The 18122-nt window shown below is 38.5% G+C and overlaps 2 protein-coding genes across 5 annotated transcripts in view; one reads left to right on the top strand and one right to left on the bottom strand.

Moving 5' to 3' along the window:
• The first annotated feature begins 168 nt into the window (after positions 1 to 168).
• Positions 169 to 7576, top strand: DIMT1 (DIM1 rRNA methyltransferase and ribosome maturation factor). 2 transcript variants are annotated; one of them, XM_058826170.1, is made up of 13 exons: positions 169 to 257; positions 298 to 409; positions 547 to 620; positions 1085 to 1171; positions 1542 to 1603; positions 1714 to 1807; positions 1903 to 1952; positions 2818 to 2941; positions 3058 to 3150; positions 3860 to 3924; positions 4209 to 4272; positions 4783 to 4889; positions 5630 to 7576. In XM_058826170.1, exons 2-13 carry the CDS (start codon positions 355 to 357, stop codon positions 5670 to 5672), a joined length of 918 nt encoding a protein of 305 aa, XP_058682153.1. In that variant the 5' UTR covers positions 169 to 257; positions 298 to 354; the 3' UTR covers positions 5673 to 7576. The 2 variants fall into 2 exon arrangements, with proteins under 2 accessions (XP_058682153.1, XP_058682152.1); XM_058826169.1 differs by having other exon boundaries at positions 255 to 409.
• The window catches only part of KIF2A (kinesin family member 2A), a 58527-nt gene continuing 47937 nt past the window's right edge, over positions 7533 to 18122 (bottom strand). For 2 of the 3 annotated variants that reach the window (XM_058826167.1, XM_058826165.1), the window contains exons 16-20: positions 18002 to 18069; positions 14917 to 15067; positions 13200 to 13301; positions 11098 to 11233; positions 7533 to 9298 (exon numbers count right to left, since the gene is read on the bottom strand). In XM_058826167.1, coding sequence (XP_058682150.1) covers positions 9213 to 9298; positions 11098 to 11233; positions 13200 to 13301; positions 14917 to 15067; positions 18002 to 18069 — 543 coding nt within the window. In that variant the 3' untranslated portion in view covers positions 7533 to 9212. Of the gene's footprint in view, positions 9299 to 11097; positions 11234 to 13199; positions 13302 to 14916; positions 15068 to 16221; positions 16336 to 18001; positions 18070 to 18122 lie in introns of all 3 variants that reach the window. The other variant, XM_058826168.1, reaches the window with a different exon arrangement.

Here is an 18122-nt window from a genome sequence, read left to right on the forward strand (position 1 = left end):
AATAAACCGTGGAAAGCTTTGTGGACCCGCTGATTTCTGTCGTGCCTGTTGACCACGTCGCTTGGGCCTCACGGCTGCGCCCATCCCCCGAAGGGCGGGACGGACCCGCCGCTCCCGGGACGAGCGAGCCCGTCGTGCCGCCGCGGTCCGCCTGCCCGCCAGGGGGCGCTGCCCCGCCCGCGCGGCACGTGGGGCGGCTCGCCAGCCGCGGTACCGCCGGCACGTGGGGAGCGGGGCCGAGCCCGACCGAGAGGGGCCGAGCCCGACCGAGAGGGGCCGAGCCCGACCGAGAGGGGTCGAGCTGAGCCGGACCGGGCCGAGGGGGCCTGAAGGGATCCAAGCGGAGCCGCCGCCATGCCCAAGGCGAGGGCCGGGAAGCGGCCGGAGCGCCGGGACGGCCGCGCCGGCGGTGAGTGTGGACCGGACCGGATCGGGGCGGGCGGGCAGGATCCCGGGAGCGGAGGCCGGCGCTCGCACCCGAGCGGGGGCCGGCGGGGTGCCGGTGGATCTCAGCTGCTGACGGTAACACGCCGGTCTCTGCCCTAGGCATCGTCTTCAACACCGGGGCCGGACAGCACATCCTGAAGAACCCCCTCGTGGTGAACAGCATCATCGATAAGGTGGGAGCGGCGGGGGGGCCGGGACCTGCCGGAAGGCGCGGCCGTGCGGGGCCCTCAGCCTGGCTCCGGCCTTCCCCGGGCGGCGGGGGGACCTGCTGCTGAACCGCGGCTGGTGCCATCATCGGCCTGTGTGTGTGTGTGTGTGTGTGTGTGTGTGTGTGTGTGTGTGTGTGTGTGTGTGTGTGTGTGTGTGTTTTGCCGCCTGTGTGTGTGCCTTTGTGTTTTTCTCTTAACGTGGCTGCTCGCTGGTTCTTTACGCGTGGCCAGCGATGTGGCGCAAACCAGCGCCAGGACGTTCTTGTTCTCCCCGTTTCCCACTCGTCCCTTTCTAAACGACTCTCACGCTCCCTTGATACCCAGTTCCAATTTCTTACTGTGTAAAAAGCGCTTACCTTCATTCAAAAGTCAAATGATTGCACGAAATCGGTGCTAGTGATGCACTCAAAATGCTGTTTTGTCCCTAGGCTGCCCTGCGCCGAACAGATGTAATTCTGGAAGTGGGCCCGGGAACTGGAAACCTGACAGTAAAGATGCTGGAGAAAGTCAAAAAAGTAAGTGCAGATTCTCTCACATACATCTCCTTTCCAGGCTTAGACTATGGCAAACAGAAGGGTCTTCATAGGCATGATGCACATAAGTAGAATTACTCCGTTGATATTTTATTATTTATTTATTTGAATAATCCCAATGGGTTTTTAGCTGATCACGTAAATTCTGTGTTGTTTTATCAAACTGCATTGCTGTTTCTATTGATGTGATAAAGCTTGTGTGTATCTGGAGAGGGAGGAAGGTGCGTAGCCTTATGTGGGTTTTTAAAGGATTCTTTAAACGCATAGCAACAGACGGGGATTTTAGCAACAGGGTTGGGGTTTTTATGATTAAATTTCACATAGAAGTTGCAAATATATACTTTTTCTCCAGGTTATTGCATGTGAAATTGACCCTAGACTTGTTGGTGAACTTCAGAAGAGAGTCCAGGGCACGTAAGTATAAATTATGGAAACAGGGAAAGCCTAAAGCAGCAGAGCTACTTTAGTACAAATTTTGGCAACCTGCTTATATGAGTATAACCTCAATGTATCTTTTTCCCCAGGTGTCTAGCAAACAAACTTGAAATCAAGGTTGGAGATATCTTGAAAACAGACTTACCCTTCTTTGATGCATGTGTGGCTAACTTGCCTTACCAGGTATGGGCCAAGAAACATAGCATACAACATTAAAAAAATATTTTAAAATGCTAATTTCTCAGAAATTATACTAACATGATTAATTTTTTCCTCAGATTTCTTCACCTTTTGTTTTCAAGTTATTGCTTCATAGACCTTTTTTCAGGTATGTGGAAGAATAGAGCTCTGTGTTACCTGGGGGGAAGGACTAATTTAAAAACTATTTAGTTTTTAAAATATTTTCAAATCCAATATTTTTTTAATTTATAAAATAGCAGTTTGAAGGATCAGAGCTGCATTAATTTTTTTCTATAATACATAGCTATTTCCAGGGACATAGATAGTGCCTGGAAATTAAGTTTATGTTGATGTATTGAGCATGAGGAGAAAATTTAAACTTGGCAACAGTGAGTGCCCAGCAGATAAAAACTGGAGTTATGCCTCCTTGGTATTACAACTAAGTATTGTTCCAGGGATGAGAAGGGCATCATTGCATTTCAGTGCATTTCATTTACCTTCCTACATAAGGTAGGCTGTAAAGGGTAGAATCAATGCCAAGTCACTTTCTTTTTGTCTGATCTAAATATTTAACTGCCCTGTCTGTGTCAGACATACTGGTGTCAGACATCAGTATGTCAGCAGCTCTTGATTTCTTTCAGAGGAATGTTGGTAACATTACTGGTGAATTTTTGGGAAGATTGTATTTGAAGGATTCAGCATAGAAGAACTCAAAATTATAACTCTGAGACTAGACTGTCTCTTTGACTGTCTCTGATCCATTTAGCAGTATAAATAATCAAGTTATGTAACAGCTTTAAGGAGTGTTAGATGGCTTCACCAAGTTCTGTGATGGGTTTTGGATTTCTTTCAACGCACCTTTTTTCAACAACTAATTACGGCAGAGTTATTTATTATGAACTTTTACTCTTCTAAGTGCTGAGGCAGACTGTGTGTTTTCCAAGCGTGTTAGTTGCCTTCTGGCATAAAAATCGATTACTTAGAATTGATTTTCTCATTTCTGTTACTCTCAGGTGTGCAATCCTTATGTTTCAAAGGGAATTTGCACTTCGTTTGGTTGCAAAACCAGGAAGTAAACTGTACTGCAGACTCTCTGTTAACACCCAGTTATTGGCTCGAGTGGACCATCTGATGAAGGTACGTCATTCTGCATGTAGGTAACTCAGCTATCAAACACAGAAGGACAGTGGTGCAAGGGATATGAGAAATTTCCTACTTATTCACACAGCTGCTTGACTGCTCTTAACTAACAGGTTGGAAAGAACAACTTCAGGCCTCCCCCCAAAGTTGAATCCAGTGTTGTCAGAATAGAGCCAAAGAACCCACCACCACCTATCAACTTCCAGGTGAGCAGTGTATACTCAACATAACATGCTAGTAATAATAATTTGTTTAATTTTTCTTTGCACTTACTACTCAATTCCATGTGCAGATTCTAGTACAAACTACCAATTATTCATTGGAGTTTCCAAAATGCTTATTTCTGTGCTGATCAGACTTACGTTAAGACATTAACAGAACATGCCACCATCAAAAGGGTGCAGCTTTGTGTACAGTATTTCTTATAAGACCAGGGTCAATTTGGTACCTGCTAGTAATAATGTCCCTTTCATCATGGTTTATGTCTCCCAGAGGTGCTTCTGGCTGATGATTTTGCAGGTCTTGATCAAGGGAATGTATGAGATTTATCTTCATATGAGAGTGTGTAATCTAAGAAGACAAATGTTACAGAAGAGTATTCTTAATTTTAAAACACATCAAGACCATTTCAGCCATGTCCAAGGTTAGCCAGATTTTCTTGAAGAATCTGCCTTCTCTGCACGTAATAGCACCTAGGCACAAAAAAGTACAATTCAAAGGGTTTGGGGAGTAAACTATTTTCTCCTCCATTCATATTGCTTTGTCCAGGATACAGCTGGGTTTGTGCTGTTAAGAAGGATGTTTTCATGAAGGATTTTCCGTTGTGTTCAGTATTGTTCTAAGGTTGCCGGTAGACTGTTCTTCTTTGTAGCAGATGTATGTTACTTTGTAAAATTCTGAAATTTTTAATTTCAGGAGTGGGATGGTCTGGTAAGGATAGCCTTTGTTAGGAAAAACAAGACACTCTCTGCAGCATTTAAGTAAGTAATTTCTATCAAAGGAAATATTTTTTGAAGTTTGAAAGCCTATCCAGTTAACCATTTATTTTGTGCAAATGCATAGCAGTTTTACATAGCCAGTGGTAAACGATGGTGGAAGATTTATACTGATGTCACAAGCTTTTTTTGTTAGAAGAAAACTAGTCAGCTGTTTAAAAAGAACAGTTCCGTGTAATCTCTACGGTTTTTTGTAGTAGACATTAACAATCAATCAAGTGAACAACAGTTACATCTCAGATTTTATGCTAAACATGTATTTCTTTCAGATCAAGTGCTGTAGAGCAGTTGCTGGATCATAATTACCGAATTCATTGTTCCTTACATAATACAGTAAGTTCCTTCTTAATCTATTACATTCTATTTCTGTACGTGACCTACATACTGACTTCTTTATAAGAATAAAAAATTAACATTGAAAAGCTTAATGTATCAAAGGTTTTCCAGAAGAGCTTAGAGGTCGGAGGAACTTTCCTTTTTTCTTAGAGAAAAATCTAAAAGGGTAATTAAATCATAGTGAAAAACTTAAAATCAAGTATGTTATTACAATATTGTCCATATATGTATGTCTGAAGGTCTTTTACTAATTTAATAATTAGTCTGCTTTTCAATACTGTTGTGATTCATATGTAATGAATGGTTGAGATATAATGAATGAACTGAGATACAAAAATTCAGATACGATAGAATAATACTATAATCCATAGTAGAAAAAGTATAACTTACTTTTTTATCACTTGAAAAAAGAACTGTTCTAAGAGCAGGAAAGAATTAGATTATTTAAATGAACATTTTTCTGGGTTATGGGTGGAAAATAATTTCTATCCCATTTTTCATTGACAGGAAATCCCTGAAAACTTCAAAATTGCAGAGAAAATACAGACAGTTCTAAAAGATACAGGTTACTCTGAAAAACGAGCCCGTTCAATGGATATAGATGATTTCATTCGGTATTCTTTTTTTTTTTTTTTTTTTTCCTTATGCCTTCCTTTTAAGCTTCTTTAAATTCTGTCTGCAGCTGTACCTCCGTAGCACAGATTATTATTGGGTTGCACAGGAATGGTAGAGTTTCCCTCTCAGTACCAGACTCTTCCTGCTTCCAGTCCTGAATATGAGCAAACAATTAAGACCTACTAATATATTTTAAATGCTGTTCACAATATTGTGGAGCAACTAGGTAAGGATCCATATTTCAGGTTTTTGTGTACTAGACCTTTCTGTGTCTCCTTTTAAAATGGCCATAATGTAAATTGGTTATTAAAATTTCCCTAGGGTCTTCCACAGCCTTTCTGTGCCTTGAGGATAAGGCCACAGTCTATAGCGTAATTTTAAACATGAATAATTAACATCTATATTCCGCTCTTACTTACGGTGGCATCATGAATCCTCTCATAATTCAACGTAAAAGTTCCTAGCTGTTTCTCATTTGGAGAACTAAGACAGGTAATGCTCTCTGAAGAAACATAATGAACATGGTAGGATCCAACATAAGGAACTGCATTGAAAATAAACCTGCATCTCTAAAATGGCAAATTTGCTAATAACTTCTGTTTTCAGATTTGTAAAAATTCTTTCTCTGCTGTTGATCAGTGATGACTGCTTTCATGCTGTTTTCTTTGCACATGTTAAAAATGCCTCAAGCTGAAGTTTAAATGGCCAGAATTGTAATATACATATTTCATTCTTTCAGATTGCTACATGGCTTCAACTCAGAAGGCATCCATTTTTCATAGATACTGCTAGAAGAATTAAAGATGAAAGATGCTGTATTTTTTCATCAAAGTTTTACCCAAGCCAGAGTGAGTGCAATACAACAAGCTCCTCATAAAAGCAATGAACAGAGTATGACGTATATGCTTGGACTCAAAATGTTAGATGTGGTTTTATCACATACAGAAGGCAAGAAGCTGACGCTCAGTATTTTACAAACAGTAAATTCTTTCAGAGCTAAAGTGAGGTGCTGGACTACCTGATGACTGTGTTTTTCTACATATATCCAAAACATGGATTGAGGATAATTGACATCTGTGCTCTCTGATCGTGGGCTTCACGTGCATTCATGCACGATACTCAACAGAACAACTCATAAGGGGTCTGGACAACAAAAAGAAAGTTGCAGTAATTCCTTTTTTTTTTTTTGTATCAGTCATTTGTGTCTTTGTTTTAAAATATATTTAAACACTTCCTTTTGATTTGAGATGCCCGTCTCTCTCATCCCTCTGGTATTCCAAGCCTGTCAGTAATCTGCATCTCATAGAGAATCCCAGTGTTTCTCAGAAAAGAATTTACCTTATGGGATTTATATCATTTACAGAAGTGCCTTTACCTTCTCCTCCAGTGTAGGAACTGGAAAAGAACTACCAATGGGCCAGGGCTCATAAACACAGACAGCAGGGTTGGGTTTTTGTTAACTAAATTAAACCAGCTATTTTTTACGGTGACTACTTCACTGTTAAGAGAGGAAATAGCCTTCAGTGAAATTTAGAGCAATGCATGCAAATTAGCAAAACGTCCTCTAATAAAAACTTTGTACACATCCTTGAATCGTTAAGGTTGGAAAAGATGTCCTAAGACTTGAATTCAACTAGCAGCTCCATTGACATCCCATTTTTTTAAAAGTCATTGATTCAGAAGCATGTATAGAAATAGGCACTCAAATTTACAGGCATCTTGAAGCATTGACATCCTGAAGCAATTGCTTCAATTCTGCAAAAACTGAATTTGCACATTTATTTCACAGTTTAAGAATTGGGTAATTCTAGTGCTGCTTCATTTCATGCAGAACCTAATGATGAGTTAATTAAATAGGAATATGGTTGGACTAACACAGAAGGAACAAGTGCTGAAGATGTGTCATACTTCCTTAACGTTTTTGTTTTATTGGAGAGGAATCAAGGATAAGCTTGTTTGAATCCTGTTCATGTAATTACGGCAATGGGCTGCAGAAATTCAAGTGCCACAACCAGCACTATCAATTTTTCTTGATTCCAACTGCTTTGGTATCAGTGTAGATTTGACTTAAGGCAGGCTCTGGCACGACTCACAGTAGACAGTTTCCGATTGCATGTGCTACTTGACAGAACACATGTAATTTACAGGGCTTTGTAAAAAGGTGCTGAAAGCTAACTGTCCTTCCTTTTCTTTTCGGACCCACAGTAAGCTACAGACTGGTTGTGGTGCTAGGCTTGCATGGACGAAGAGTATGGAAGCCACTGTTACTTCTGTAGCATGCCTCAGTCTTCAGAAGCTTTATAAAGAGTAACTTGTCTAGAGCAGCTTCAGAGAAAACCTCTGATATATGATAACCTGTACTTTCACCTGCTAACAGAAGCTATTGCTTTCCATTCCACTGTTTTTTTCTTTTCACTGTGATGGTGATGATCTTAAAAATGTTCAGAAATAGGTGTGACGTTTCTTTAAGATCTGCTGCAAAACTGAAGTTAGGACAGGGGTCTGGGAAACTTCTTTCTATATAACAAACTTGTAGAGAAGAGTTGGCTTAATTTTGAAATCAGAGGCCTTTTCAAAAATGTAACTGATGTGCTTACAAATTGAAACCCTTCCCAAAGCATAACAGAAATTCTCAGATGTAATTCATTTATTAGCTTAATTTATTAAACACATTATGTAAAATCTACATTGTTTCAGTTTTCATGTTTACACACAGGAAGATTTTTTATTTGTAACCATGATGCGACAAGAGCTTCCCATAGCCTACCTTTCTATGGGAGATAAAAACATTAAACACTACAAGAAATTCTGGCTCATTTTAACTCTTTTAATTGCCTTCCCCATATTTCCCCCCCCCAGGCCTGACACAAACAAACAGGCTTGTGTTCCTAAAGTACACTGTTAAACATTTCCAAGGGAAAGTCTGCTGATACAAACTCCTGGAAAGGGGGAGAACTCCTAGAGAGGTCTGTAGTTCTTCATTTGACAACAAGTTCTTAAATGACAGGTCAATCTTTTTGGGACACTGAATTGCAAAAATAACTTGAGTGCCACCACCTAAAAAGTGCTGATACACATGGCGCCATTTGTGAGAATTCAGGTACTTGTGGGATTTCTATTAGCACTAGGTAGAGGTATTGTGCAAAATCGTCAAATGATGCAATTTCACCCCACTTTTCAGCTGCTGGCACTGTACAAAGGGAAAAATAGGTATTAGCTACTTCTTAAAGCAACAGAACTACTCAAGCTACCTGCAAACTACAGTTAATGTACATGTAACTTTGTCATGCATCAAAATCCAAGCTTTTAAAACAGTATGTGAAAGGCCAGTATGGACATATTTATCCCCAAAGTTTGATAGTTAACTTATCCATACATAGCATTATCACACCATACCACATATCATATTATCTGCATTATCCTAAGATACAACTCTCCTCAGTACTTAAAACATTACCCTTTGATATACATCAACTAGTTTATATTTTTGTGGGTTTTTGTTGATTTGTTGGTTTTTTTGGTTTTTTTTTTTAAATTGTTACAGATAAAATGTTAGAATTATATAACCATTCTTTATGGTATTCAAATAAAACAAGATTCCAGATTTTTGTAAGAAAAATGGAATGTCCAGCTGTTTGTCCACTCTTAACAGCTTGCAGTTCCTCTTTAAAATGATATGGCACATCCTGTGAAATGAAACTAGCCACCAAAAAATAAGTCTTCTTAAAGCACATCAAGAATGTACACACACTAAAGTAATTTATCTTGACAAATAAGGAATGTATTTTTTAAGGCTGTGCTTCAGAAAGAGGATGTTTAGGGTTAAGTAGCCTTCATCAAGGCACAGAATTGCAAGAGTTAAGCACAGCTGTCTGTGGAAGAGAAGTTACGTAAAACCACTAGTGAGGTGTGCATGCACGCCACAATTTTAAACTGCACAGCTGGTCTTTGTCATAAAACTGAACATGGTCAGAAGGAAGTGCTGTGACTTTTTAATGGCCACAGTTTCATGAAAAATATGGCAAGTATTTCCAAACATTTCACTATTTGAATAAATGAAATATTTAAAACAAAGTGCTTCACAGATCTGAACCCTGCATGGTTGTGCTGTCTGGTCTAGAAGCATTTTGTAGACATCATAGGAGCATTTCACATAAAACTGAAAATGTCATTCAGGTGAATAAGAAACAGGACATTTCCACAAACATTTCTAACATTTTTACACTTTCAAGTAATTGAGTTCTCTCGGTCACTAGGTTTTGTAACAAATGTGTGCTACAGCAGTACAGGTTCGTGAATTCCTTCAGCAGCAGAGGCCCTTTTCAAAGGGCACGTGGTCTTTTCGGGTTGATCTGTTTACTGGCCTGTTCTTCTTCTTGCAGAGCTGCCCGGAAAGATTTCACTTTGTCTTTAAGGAAAAAACAAAAGAATGAGTACTGATGTGCCTGTGCTGAACAGATCTTGAAACTAAGCCCCGATTTTCCACATGCCCGCCCTAACAAATTACAAAGAACATTCCTCCACAAAAATAGCTGACACTACAAGCTACAAGAGGATTGAGCTAAAGTTGTATTCAAAACCATACAAACAAGTTACTTAGCAACTTAGTCTCTTCTTGGATACTACTCCTGTCTCTAGGCAGGATAGGTTTGTAAACTGCACAATTGTATTCCCAACATGTAAACCATTCACACTTCCATTCTACTTCTATCTTAGAGAGTCTGGGGAGACACATGCCACCTATATCCTTTTCCTTCCCACCACCTTCCAAACCGCTCTTAGGGACATACAAAATCATATTTAGTGTACAGTCTGCTATTTCTGTACGTTCTAAAACTCAGAAGAGTAAATTCTAGCCTCCTCTTTTCTTGATGAAATGTGAAAATGAATGTAAAAAGTATTTGTGAATAAGTTTTGGAACTTACTCACTGTAAATAGTTAAATGCATTGTTCACTGATTTCATTGTAATTCAGTAAGAATGGGAGAAATCTAATTAAGGAAGTGTGGCATCCTCATTTTTTCTATTCCTGTCCCTTCCATTCCCCAGTAAGAGGGAGAAGGAGACCAAAATGATGGCAAAAATATGGCAGTCCCAAAGTGACAGAAGTAAAGGCTGACCATTAGCAGCCATGAGCAGAACACAGACGACAGCAAGACAGCATTTTTGACTTTGTATGTGCTACCTCCTGTAAAACTACAGTTGTATTAAGGTTGCTGTAAGGATCCAAGGTCCAGTAGCCTTTTCAAAAACACTATCACTATCTGCTAAGTTTTTGAAGAACAAGTAGTCACCTAAACTGCATTTTTTCACTGCTGGTGTATCAAATTTGCATTTTCTGAAGAGAAAGCCATCGTCCATAAAACTAAAGGGAACTCCAACTCCTAGCAAAAGTGTAACTGGCATGCTCAGGAGGCAAGCAGGCCACATCTGATCTGCTTGTTGTATTCCGAGCAGATACCCAGACTGAGTAAAAAGTGAGATTTTAACTGAAGTTTTTTAACATAGATCAAGACAACTTTTCCATCAGCCCCCAAACCCACCCTTGAGCTTTTGCCAGCATAGCAGTATGTCTACTGGAATCTAAAGAGTTAACAAAAACATTAAAAGGAAAATTTATCTCCAGGGTGTACCCAACTGACATGCTGAATTTAGAAGACAAGTGGAAGAGTTAATTTTGAGCACTAAGAATTAGCTGCAGTTTGTTTTTCAGCAAAGACAGGCTGACAAAATTCAAACAAAGGCTGTTGAAACTAAAAGTAAACAACTAAAATACTCAGAACTTGATGGCACTCTTGAACACAGTCTTAATAATGGCAGCAGGCTCCCTGCTACACTACACAACACAATAGCAGGGACTGGGAGTTCCTACTACTTTTTCCTCATAGCATAGCATTCTGTTGTTTTTCATACAGTTGGTTTGGATTTTCATACCTTCCTTTACTGTTTTGGAAAAAAAGAAAAGTTGCAAGACTGAGTTTGTACTTCCTCGAGGTAAAACACAGACTCTTCCATTATGTTAGGATGAACAGATCATAGATGTGAACTTGTTCTTAGACCGCAAATAAATGTTCCTTCCACTGAAGGCCAGCATAAGAAGGGAAAAAAGACCCTAGAATATAACTACTTTTTTCTTCCTCCTTGTTTTTACTGCAAGTCTCCATGGATATGCTAATAATGCACAGAGAAATTATTAAAAGCAACTTACCTCTAAGTTCGGTCAGAATATCAATTTTTTGCTCTAGAATTGCTTCAAGTTGGGTAGCATAAGAATCCACATCATAGTCTACTTCTTCTGTCATCTCAAGAAGCAGTTTTTCAACTTCCAACCATCTAATAGATTCCTAGATAAAAGTTCAAAAATATATCAGCAAAGTGTCAAGACAAAGAGCTTATTAAGACCTTTCTGCACAATGACCCCACATTTTACTGTCTAGTCACCTCAATAAAACAGACTGCAATCCAAAAATGAAACTTTATTCCTAATTCAGCAAAACTGCATTTTTTCTACATTATTTTTTAATTTCAGTGGTCACATCACCCCAGCTACCCAGTTCTCTTCAAATTCAGAACATTAGATGGCTGTAAAGCTGAGAAATTTAGGGAACAGATTTTTGTCATATTTGTGTCCCCTTAGACAAGAGTCAAACTTTAAAGTCAGGCTTTAAATATGGGCTGCTTACCACTATATAATCACACAGCCAATATTACGTTCCAAGAGCCAAGATAATTCAGCCCTGTTTTGAGAGAAGCTGTATAAAAGGATACCTATTTTAAACTCACTATTATATGATCTAAATCCACACACAGGAATACAATAAAGGCTGGTTAAAGAAGCTCATCTTTGCACTCTGAACACTACAAAGAATTAGAGGGGAAAAAGGCTTGTAGCAAAGAAGAATGCAGCCAGGAGTTTAAATGTTACATAACCATGCAAAATTGTGATCAGAAGAACTGAGGCCATTGGAAATGCTTTGGTTTAAAGAAAAGAAAGCAGCTGACACTTCTAGGATGATGACATACTAAGATGAAGTCTTTCCCTCTGTGCTCCATAGCCCAAGCAAAACTGAAAATGTAGTTCAAACCCCTTGCCTGTTTTTTGGCTTTCAGGAAAGATGGAAGTTACACTAGGGTAAGATTCATTTCATCTCACATAACCTTGTACATCTAAGACAAAGACTCCTGAACATGTAAAGTTAGTTGCATTGGTGTATTTTAGCCATTTTTGTTAGGAAAGGATGCTGTGTATCAGCTGCTTTCAGGAGAACGCTCACAGAAGATGACTGGTACAGCTGTTGGATTTTGTATTGGTGCAGCCCACCTACATACACAGTGTAAACTCACAAGCCATGCCATGAAGGAAGGGACATGAGGCTTGGACACATTTCCTCGCAGGGACTGCCAGAAGGAGCAGTAATCTCCAGCAGAAGGCCAGATGTACACACAGTGGCAATTACATCTTAAACTAATGCAGCTTGTCTCTCCAGAAGCCACATTAGAACATAGCCACAGCACATGGCATGACTTTCACACTTCTGGCTAATGTTCCATAATAATAATATCTCTCCATCCGCTGTAAGATGTTTTATTCAGCATCTTGCTTTATTATGAACACACATCAATGTTCCACTAAGCTAGACACCTCATCTGAGGAGATACTGTGTATTACCTACAGGTTTGATGGTCTGCTATTCTCTAGGAACAGGTGTGCCAGACAGTTTGCCTAAAGGCTTTAAGGTTATGAACACAAGCAATCCACATTTCCTTCTGAAAACAAATAATTCATATTGCCACGATTTTGTGAGTGTAAAAGGTTCCATAGCATTGAGCAAAACTGCATGGACAGTATTCCTTCCAAAAGCCCTGACTAACAGTGAGTGAAATCTTCACATAGCTGTAACATGGAAGCAAACAGGCAGTTTGAAATACGTGTGTATTCTGAATATCAGACGATGTCACAAAAGGATACGGAGATCCAGGCAAAGTACTTGTAGGGAGTTGACCAAACAGAAATGGTGCTCACAGAGATGTAACTATTAATTACTGACCCAGCAAAAGAAAATTTTACTATATTTCTGGAGTGTCAGAGAAATGTACTTCACTTTAACCATCAGGATTAAGAACAGGTGTTATGGAATCTGTTCCTATTTGTTTGATACAATCAGCTGAACATAATAAATCAGTTTAGGAATCTTTGACAGACAGAATGGCTACAGGTCAGATGCTCCTCCATCTTCAAGAGTATGCACTTTCATTGGGAAAACCTGAATTCCTGAATTAGGATAAAACGAAGTGGAGCTCCATTTTTACCTGGAAGACAGTCCTGTGGTCTTCTACTACTTGCTCTTCCATTTCTACCATTTGAGACACAGCTTCATGGAAACTAAACAACTGTGGAGAAACTTCTTCTTCCTAAAACAATAGTTAACCTTGTTAGCCTGGAAAGAACTGTGGCTACAGAAAAATGTTCAATTTCCAAAACATGGGGGAAAAAAAAATGCAAAAGGCAAAACCTGTCAAAAATAGAATTTAATACTTCTAAGAAGTATTAAGAAACATTCAGGAATTAATAGAAGGGGCAATAAATTAAAAATATTTACAGAGTTAAATTTAATTAATATTCAACAAAAATTTCCAGTCACTAATCCTAGCAAATACTGGAAATCAGAATATTCCACATAAAAATAATAAGTTAAAATAATCAGAAGTCTCAAGGGAAGAATTACAATTCCTAATAGATATAAATAAAAAATAATAATAAATAATAATAAATAAATAATAAATAAATCATTTTTAATGCCCACAGAAAACTTTGGGTTTCTGTCAGGGCTTTTTGTTGTGCATGCTGCAACAGACAGGAAAAAAAATTCAAAAAAAGAGAACAGCAAGTACATTCAATACGTTCCAGGAAATCAAAATTAAATTAAACTTTTGGAAAAAAGAAGTTAAATAAATGTGAAGGGAGAAATCTAAAATGTACATAGTGATTGATAAATTAGAAGAATGCACTCATGGATTTACAAACTGGGACAAAGAAGGCTTCTTTAGAAATGAATAGTCAACAATAGAAGAGGAAAATACTGTAGGCTGTAATTAATGCTTAGCAAGACAATGTAGCTCCTTAGAAATATTTTTTAAAACATTAAGTAAGGCTTAAATTTATTTAACATGAGCAATGAACAACGGACATGATAGGATATCTGGTTGGAAGGAACATCCAATGGGAAGCTCTAGGAATCACTACCATGTTCTTATGAAACAGAGTCCTGGAAAAAAGGTTGTTTACCAAAGTGAAATATAATGCAGATAGCACAAAGAGATGTCTGCCAAGACTGAGAGTCTTGTGAAAAATGTTAGGATTGTAAGGATTTTTCCTTTCTATTTTTCATAGGCATTTTCACAAACAGAGTTTTAATTCCTTGTGAATATTTAAGGACCAGGACTAAAGCTGATCATCAACAATGAGAGAGAATGACCTTTAGAAGACATCTCTCAGCTCCCTAGTCCTCCAGCCCAGGGACACATACTGGGAACACCATGTGGTTGTCTTCCCAAACAGAGTACTGGGGTTTCACCCTAGGAAAACCAGGATGCTAGGAGGAGGAATCATGGGTAGCCAGATTTCTACATGCAGGGAAAGGCAAACTCAGTTGAAATGGGGTTTACATGCAGGGAAAATAATGTTCAAAACCACAAAGGGTGTTAAATAAAACAGATGAGTTTTAGGATACTTCCCACTGCCTAAAAAAATGTGATACTATTGAGGAAAAAATGGATACTTGTAGATCATCACCACAGCCTGCCTAGACATTAAAAGCACTAATCAGCAAGGAAGATAAAACACTTCAAGAAAAAATTTTGGGTTTGGCTTTTCTTTTGAATGGAAATGAGCATAATACCATAAAGAGAAAAGATGAAGAGCTATGCTTGTATGTATTTAAGATCTTACTAACAGGCTATTCATCTAGATTTGTTCTGCCCACTGTATGTCATCATCTCTTTCCATGTAATTCTGTAAACCACTCACGTTTTGCTCACACAGCAGTTTGAGATCATCTCTCTGAGGAGAGCTTCCCACACCCCACTGTGTCTCCAGGTCATCCATCTGATTGGGAGTATGGTGTATAACGGAACGGATATCTCCTGTGGCACTAGGATCAACTGTCAGTTCCTTCACCCTATGGGCAGAAAATGTTTCATTTGAAAATTCGTAACCTCCTGTGCAAAAGAGTCACAACCAAAAATAAAGCTCTATGGGTTTATGAGCAATCAATTCATTTAATAAGGAAGATGATGATGCCAGCTTCACAAATTTAATGTACTTTCAGTGCCAAAAGGTATTAGTCCAGTTCCTAAAAGGCACGGACCTTTTTACTACTTGCATGTGGAATAAAGTAAATCTAGCAAGAAGTATGTTCTGATTGAAATCTTACCACTTGTTAACAGTTAGGAGGGCAAAAATTTCAAACCCCTCAACATTAACTGTTCAACAATGTGTGATATTTCAAATAAAAGGTCATTTAGCACCCTAGATTTGACAATCTTTCTTTTCCTGCATACACAGTTTTGCTTTTAAAAAGTTAGTTAATCAGCCCTGCACTAGCTGTTAGAAGCAAATCAACCAAGAAATTGTGAAGAAAATACTAATTTGCAACCAAATATTTAAGACAATAAATAGAGCCTTTCTACTTCAAAGGTGAAAATATTTTAATAAAATAGTAGGCTCTTTCAGCATGTAAGTAGTTTAAAGATTGATCATGATTCTGGGAAAAAAAAGCCTGTTTAGCAAATTTATGAAAGATGCATGAAAGTCTGAAAGCAAGTTTTAGAACATATTCTTAATTTTTTTAATGGGAAAAATGTTCTGTCAAGTAGCACTTATTTACTACAATGAAAAATTGTTTTCATGTATCAGCTTTTGCAAAAAATATTTTTCATTTTCAGAGTGCTGAAATGCTGTAATAGCACATATTTATATAAATATATATATATTTAAGAAAATTTTCTCTTTCAGAGATATTCAAATTACCCTAAGTACAGAATTGTTAGATTTGGTCCACTAAATGTACAAAGATGACATCACCATTTCTATTTTTTTTAAATGTATGAAGGAAACTAGCAAGCCTGGATACAGAATGTGGATGTTTAAGGAGGGTAAACAAAATACTGGGAAGATGATTGCATATCATGCAGAACCATCACCTGCCAAACCAAAATAAAAACAAAGTACATGTGACTCAAGGCAAGGGTACTAATGAAAGGTTGGTCTGTAAAATTACATAGCCAAAAAGAAAACTTAAAAATAAAGTTCCATGTATAGAATGAAGTAGACCTGGTGTTTGAAGGAGAAAAGTCGTCATACTCATAGGAAGGAGAGAGATCAGAGCGACTGCCACTACCCTGTGAGAAGGGAATGTCCGAAGGACTAATTCCAAATTCCTTTACTCTGCAGCAGCAAAATACAGTGGCAAATTAAAAGTAAATGTTCTCATAAACACAGTTAAAATGACAACTTTTTGTTTAGCATACTTCTTTAATAGGTTAACTACAAAATTAATTTTATAACACAAGTGTTTCAACACATTGAAATTCTCTGCAAACAGTTCAGATCACTAACCAAACTGAACAGTGCTGCTAACTTGCAGGGGACTATAACATCAGAGTTTAGAGAAGAGTAATTCTAGATTTCGGTTTGTATAGTTAATATGATTTGGTCTACATTCAATATTCCACTAAATGATTCCTTTCAAAATATCACATAACTACAGCTACAAAAGTGTAAATTCTATTTCATCTCCTGTTATCACTGCCCACACTCTAGTGTCCAGCTCCTAAAACTAGCTACTATGAAAATGATGTCTTGTTAGAAAAACATAGAAGACTATACAAAACACATGAAGCAACATCACAGTGACAGGTATACACTCCATAACAACATACAATTTTAACATTAAGGGGAGGAAACTGTTTCAGCACAACTATTTAGTACACTAGAAAGAGGTAAAGCTTAATTTGCTTTAGAGTGACTTTTTATGGAGTCACTTCAGCAACATAAGGAGTAGAAGTTCCAACAAGTCTTAAATGTGCAAGGTCCTGAATCATGTTACACTAAGCAGAGGAGTAGATGCCTCATTTTCTTCAGGGAGGAAATGACACAGGCTGGTCTAAGCCAGGCAGGTTTACTACTAGCTCCATTAACCCACAAACAGGGACATTTGGAGATTAAGAGAAGTAGGCAGCAGGCCTTTGTGCCTAGCCAAGAAGAAGCAGTTGTGGTTCTGCCTCACCTCTCACTGGGGCAAAAAGACCCCCAGATGGTGGCCTCTTCTGGCAAAGCCAGGGCTTTTGATGGCCCAGAGGCTGCCTGCCACCTTTGTCCTTTGCAGCAAAGTGTGGGGTGTCTCTGAGTCCCAGGTCTGCAGGGACACATGGTACCTGACTACACCATCTCCACAGATTTTAAACACAGGAGAACTGCAGCAGGTGAGGGCTCCTTTCACACTCACTGGAAAAAGTTGAACACTTTCTTAGAGCAGTACAAGTCTCAAGTGAGGCATCCCTCCCTGGAGTTGCTAATTTCTCTACAGCTAATATAATGCCTGTTGGATCTTCTGCCTTTTTAAGCCTTTACTTAGAGTTCTCAGATGTTTGCCTGAATTTGGGAAGCATGAAATTTTATATGTATATGTAATACGCACTGGCAACTGCACACTGTTCCACCAAAGGGATGGGAAAAAAAATCACATCACAGAAAGATATTTCAGCCAACACCCCAGGGAAACATGAACACCAACCTAATGCAAGAGATGGTCCTTTCAAAGCAAGGGCAAAACTAATAGCAGCATGTCCCACATACTTTGCAATCCACATTATCCATCTCTGGATAATGGCATAGGTGCAGTTTTAATAGATTCTTTTGTAATGGTTGTACAAAGTAACGATTTAAATTAAATGTGAGCCTGGATCAGTAATTTGGTTTCCATCATATTAAGAAACACAACTACCATTGAATTACTCAAGTAGATAAAACAATCACACATCATGGAACAGCACTATTTCAAATGTCAGTCATCAACAGCCAGTATAGCTTTAAGAAATAGCATTTTTCATACCTATTTGCATATCTCAATGTATTTAGAGTGTTTTCACATGATGCCATCCCCGGAGAAATTGTAGCAATCTCGAGAAAACAAGCCACACGTTAGTAAATCACTTCGTACCGATGAAAGGGTA

The sequence above is a fragment of the Poecile atricapillus genome, chromosome Z, assembly GCF_030490865.1.
Source record: "Poecile atricapillus isolate bPoeAtr1 chromosome Z, bPoeAtr1.hap1, whole genome shotgun sequence".
In the NCBI taxonomy this organism is placed as follows: domain Eukaryota; kingdom Metazoa; phylum Chordata; class Aves; order Passeriformes; family Paridae; genus Poecile; species Poecile atricapillus.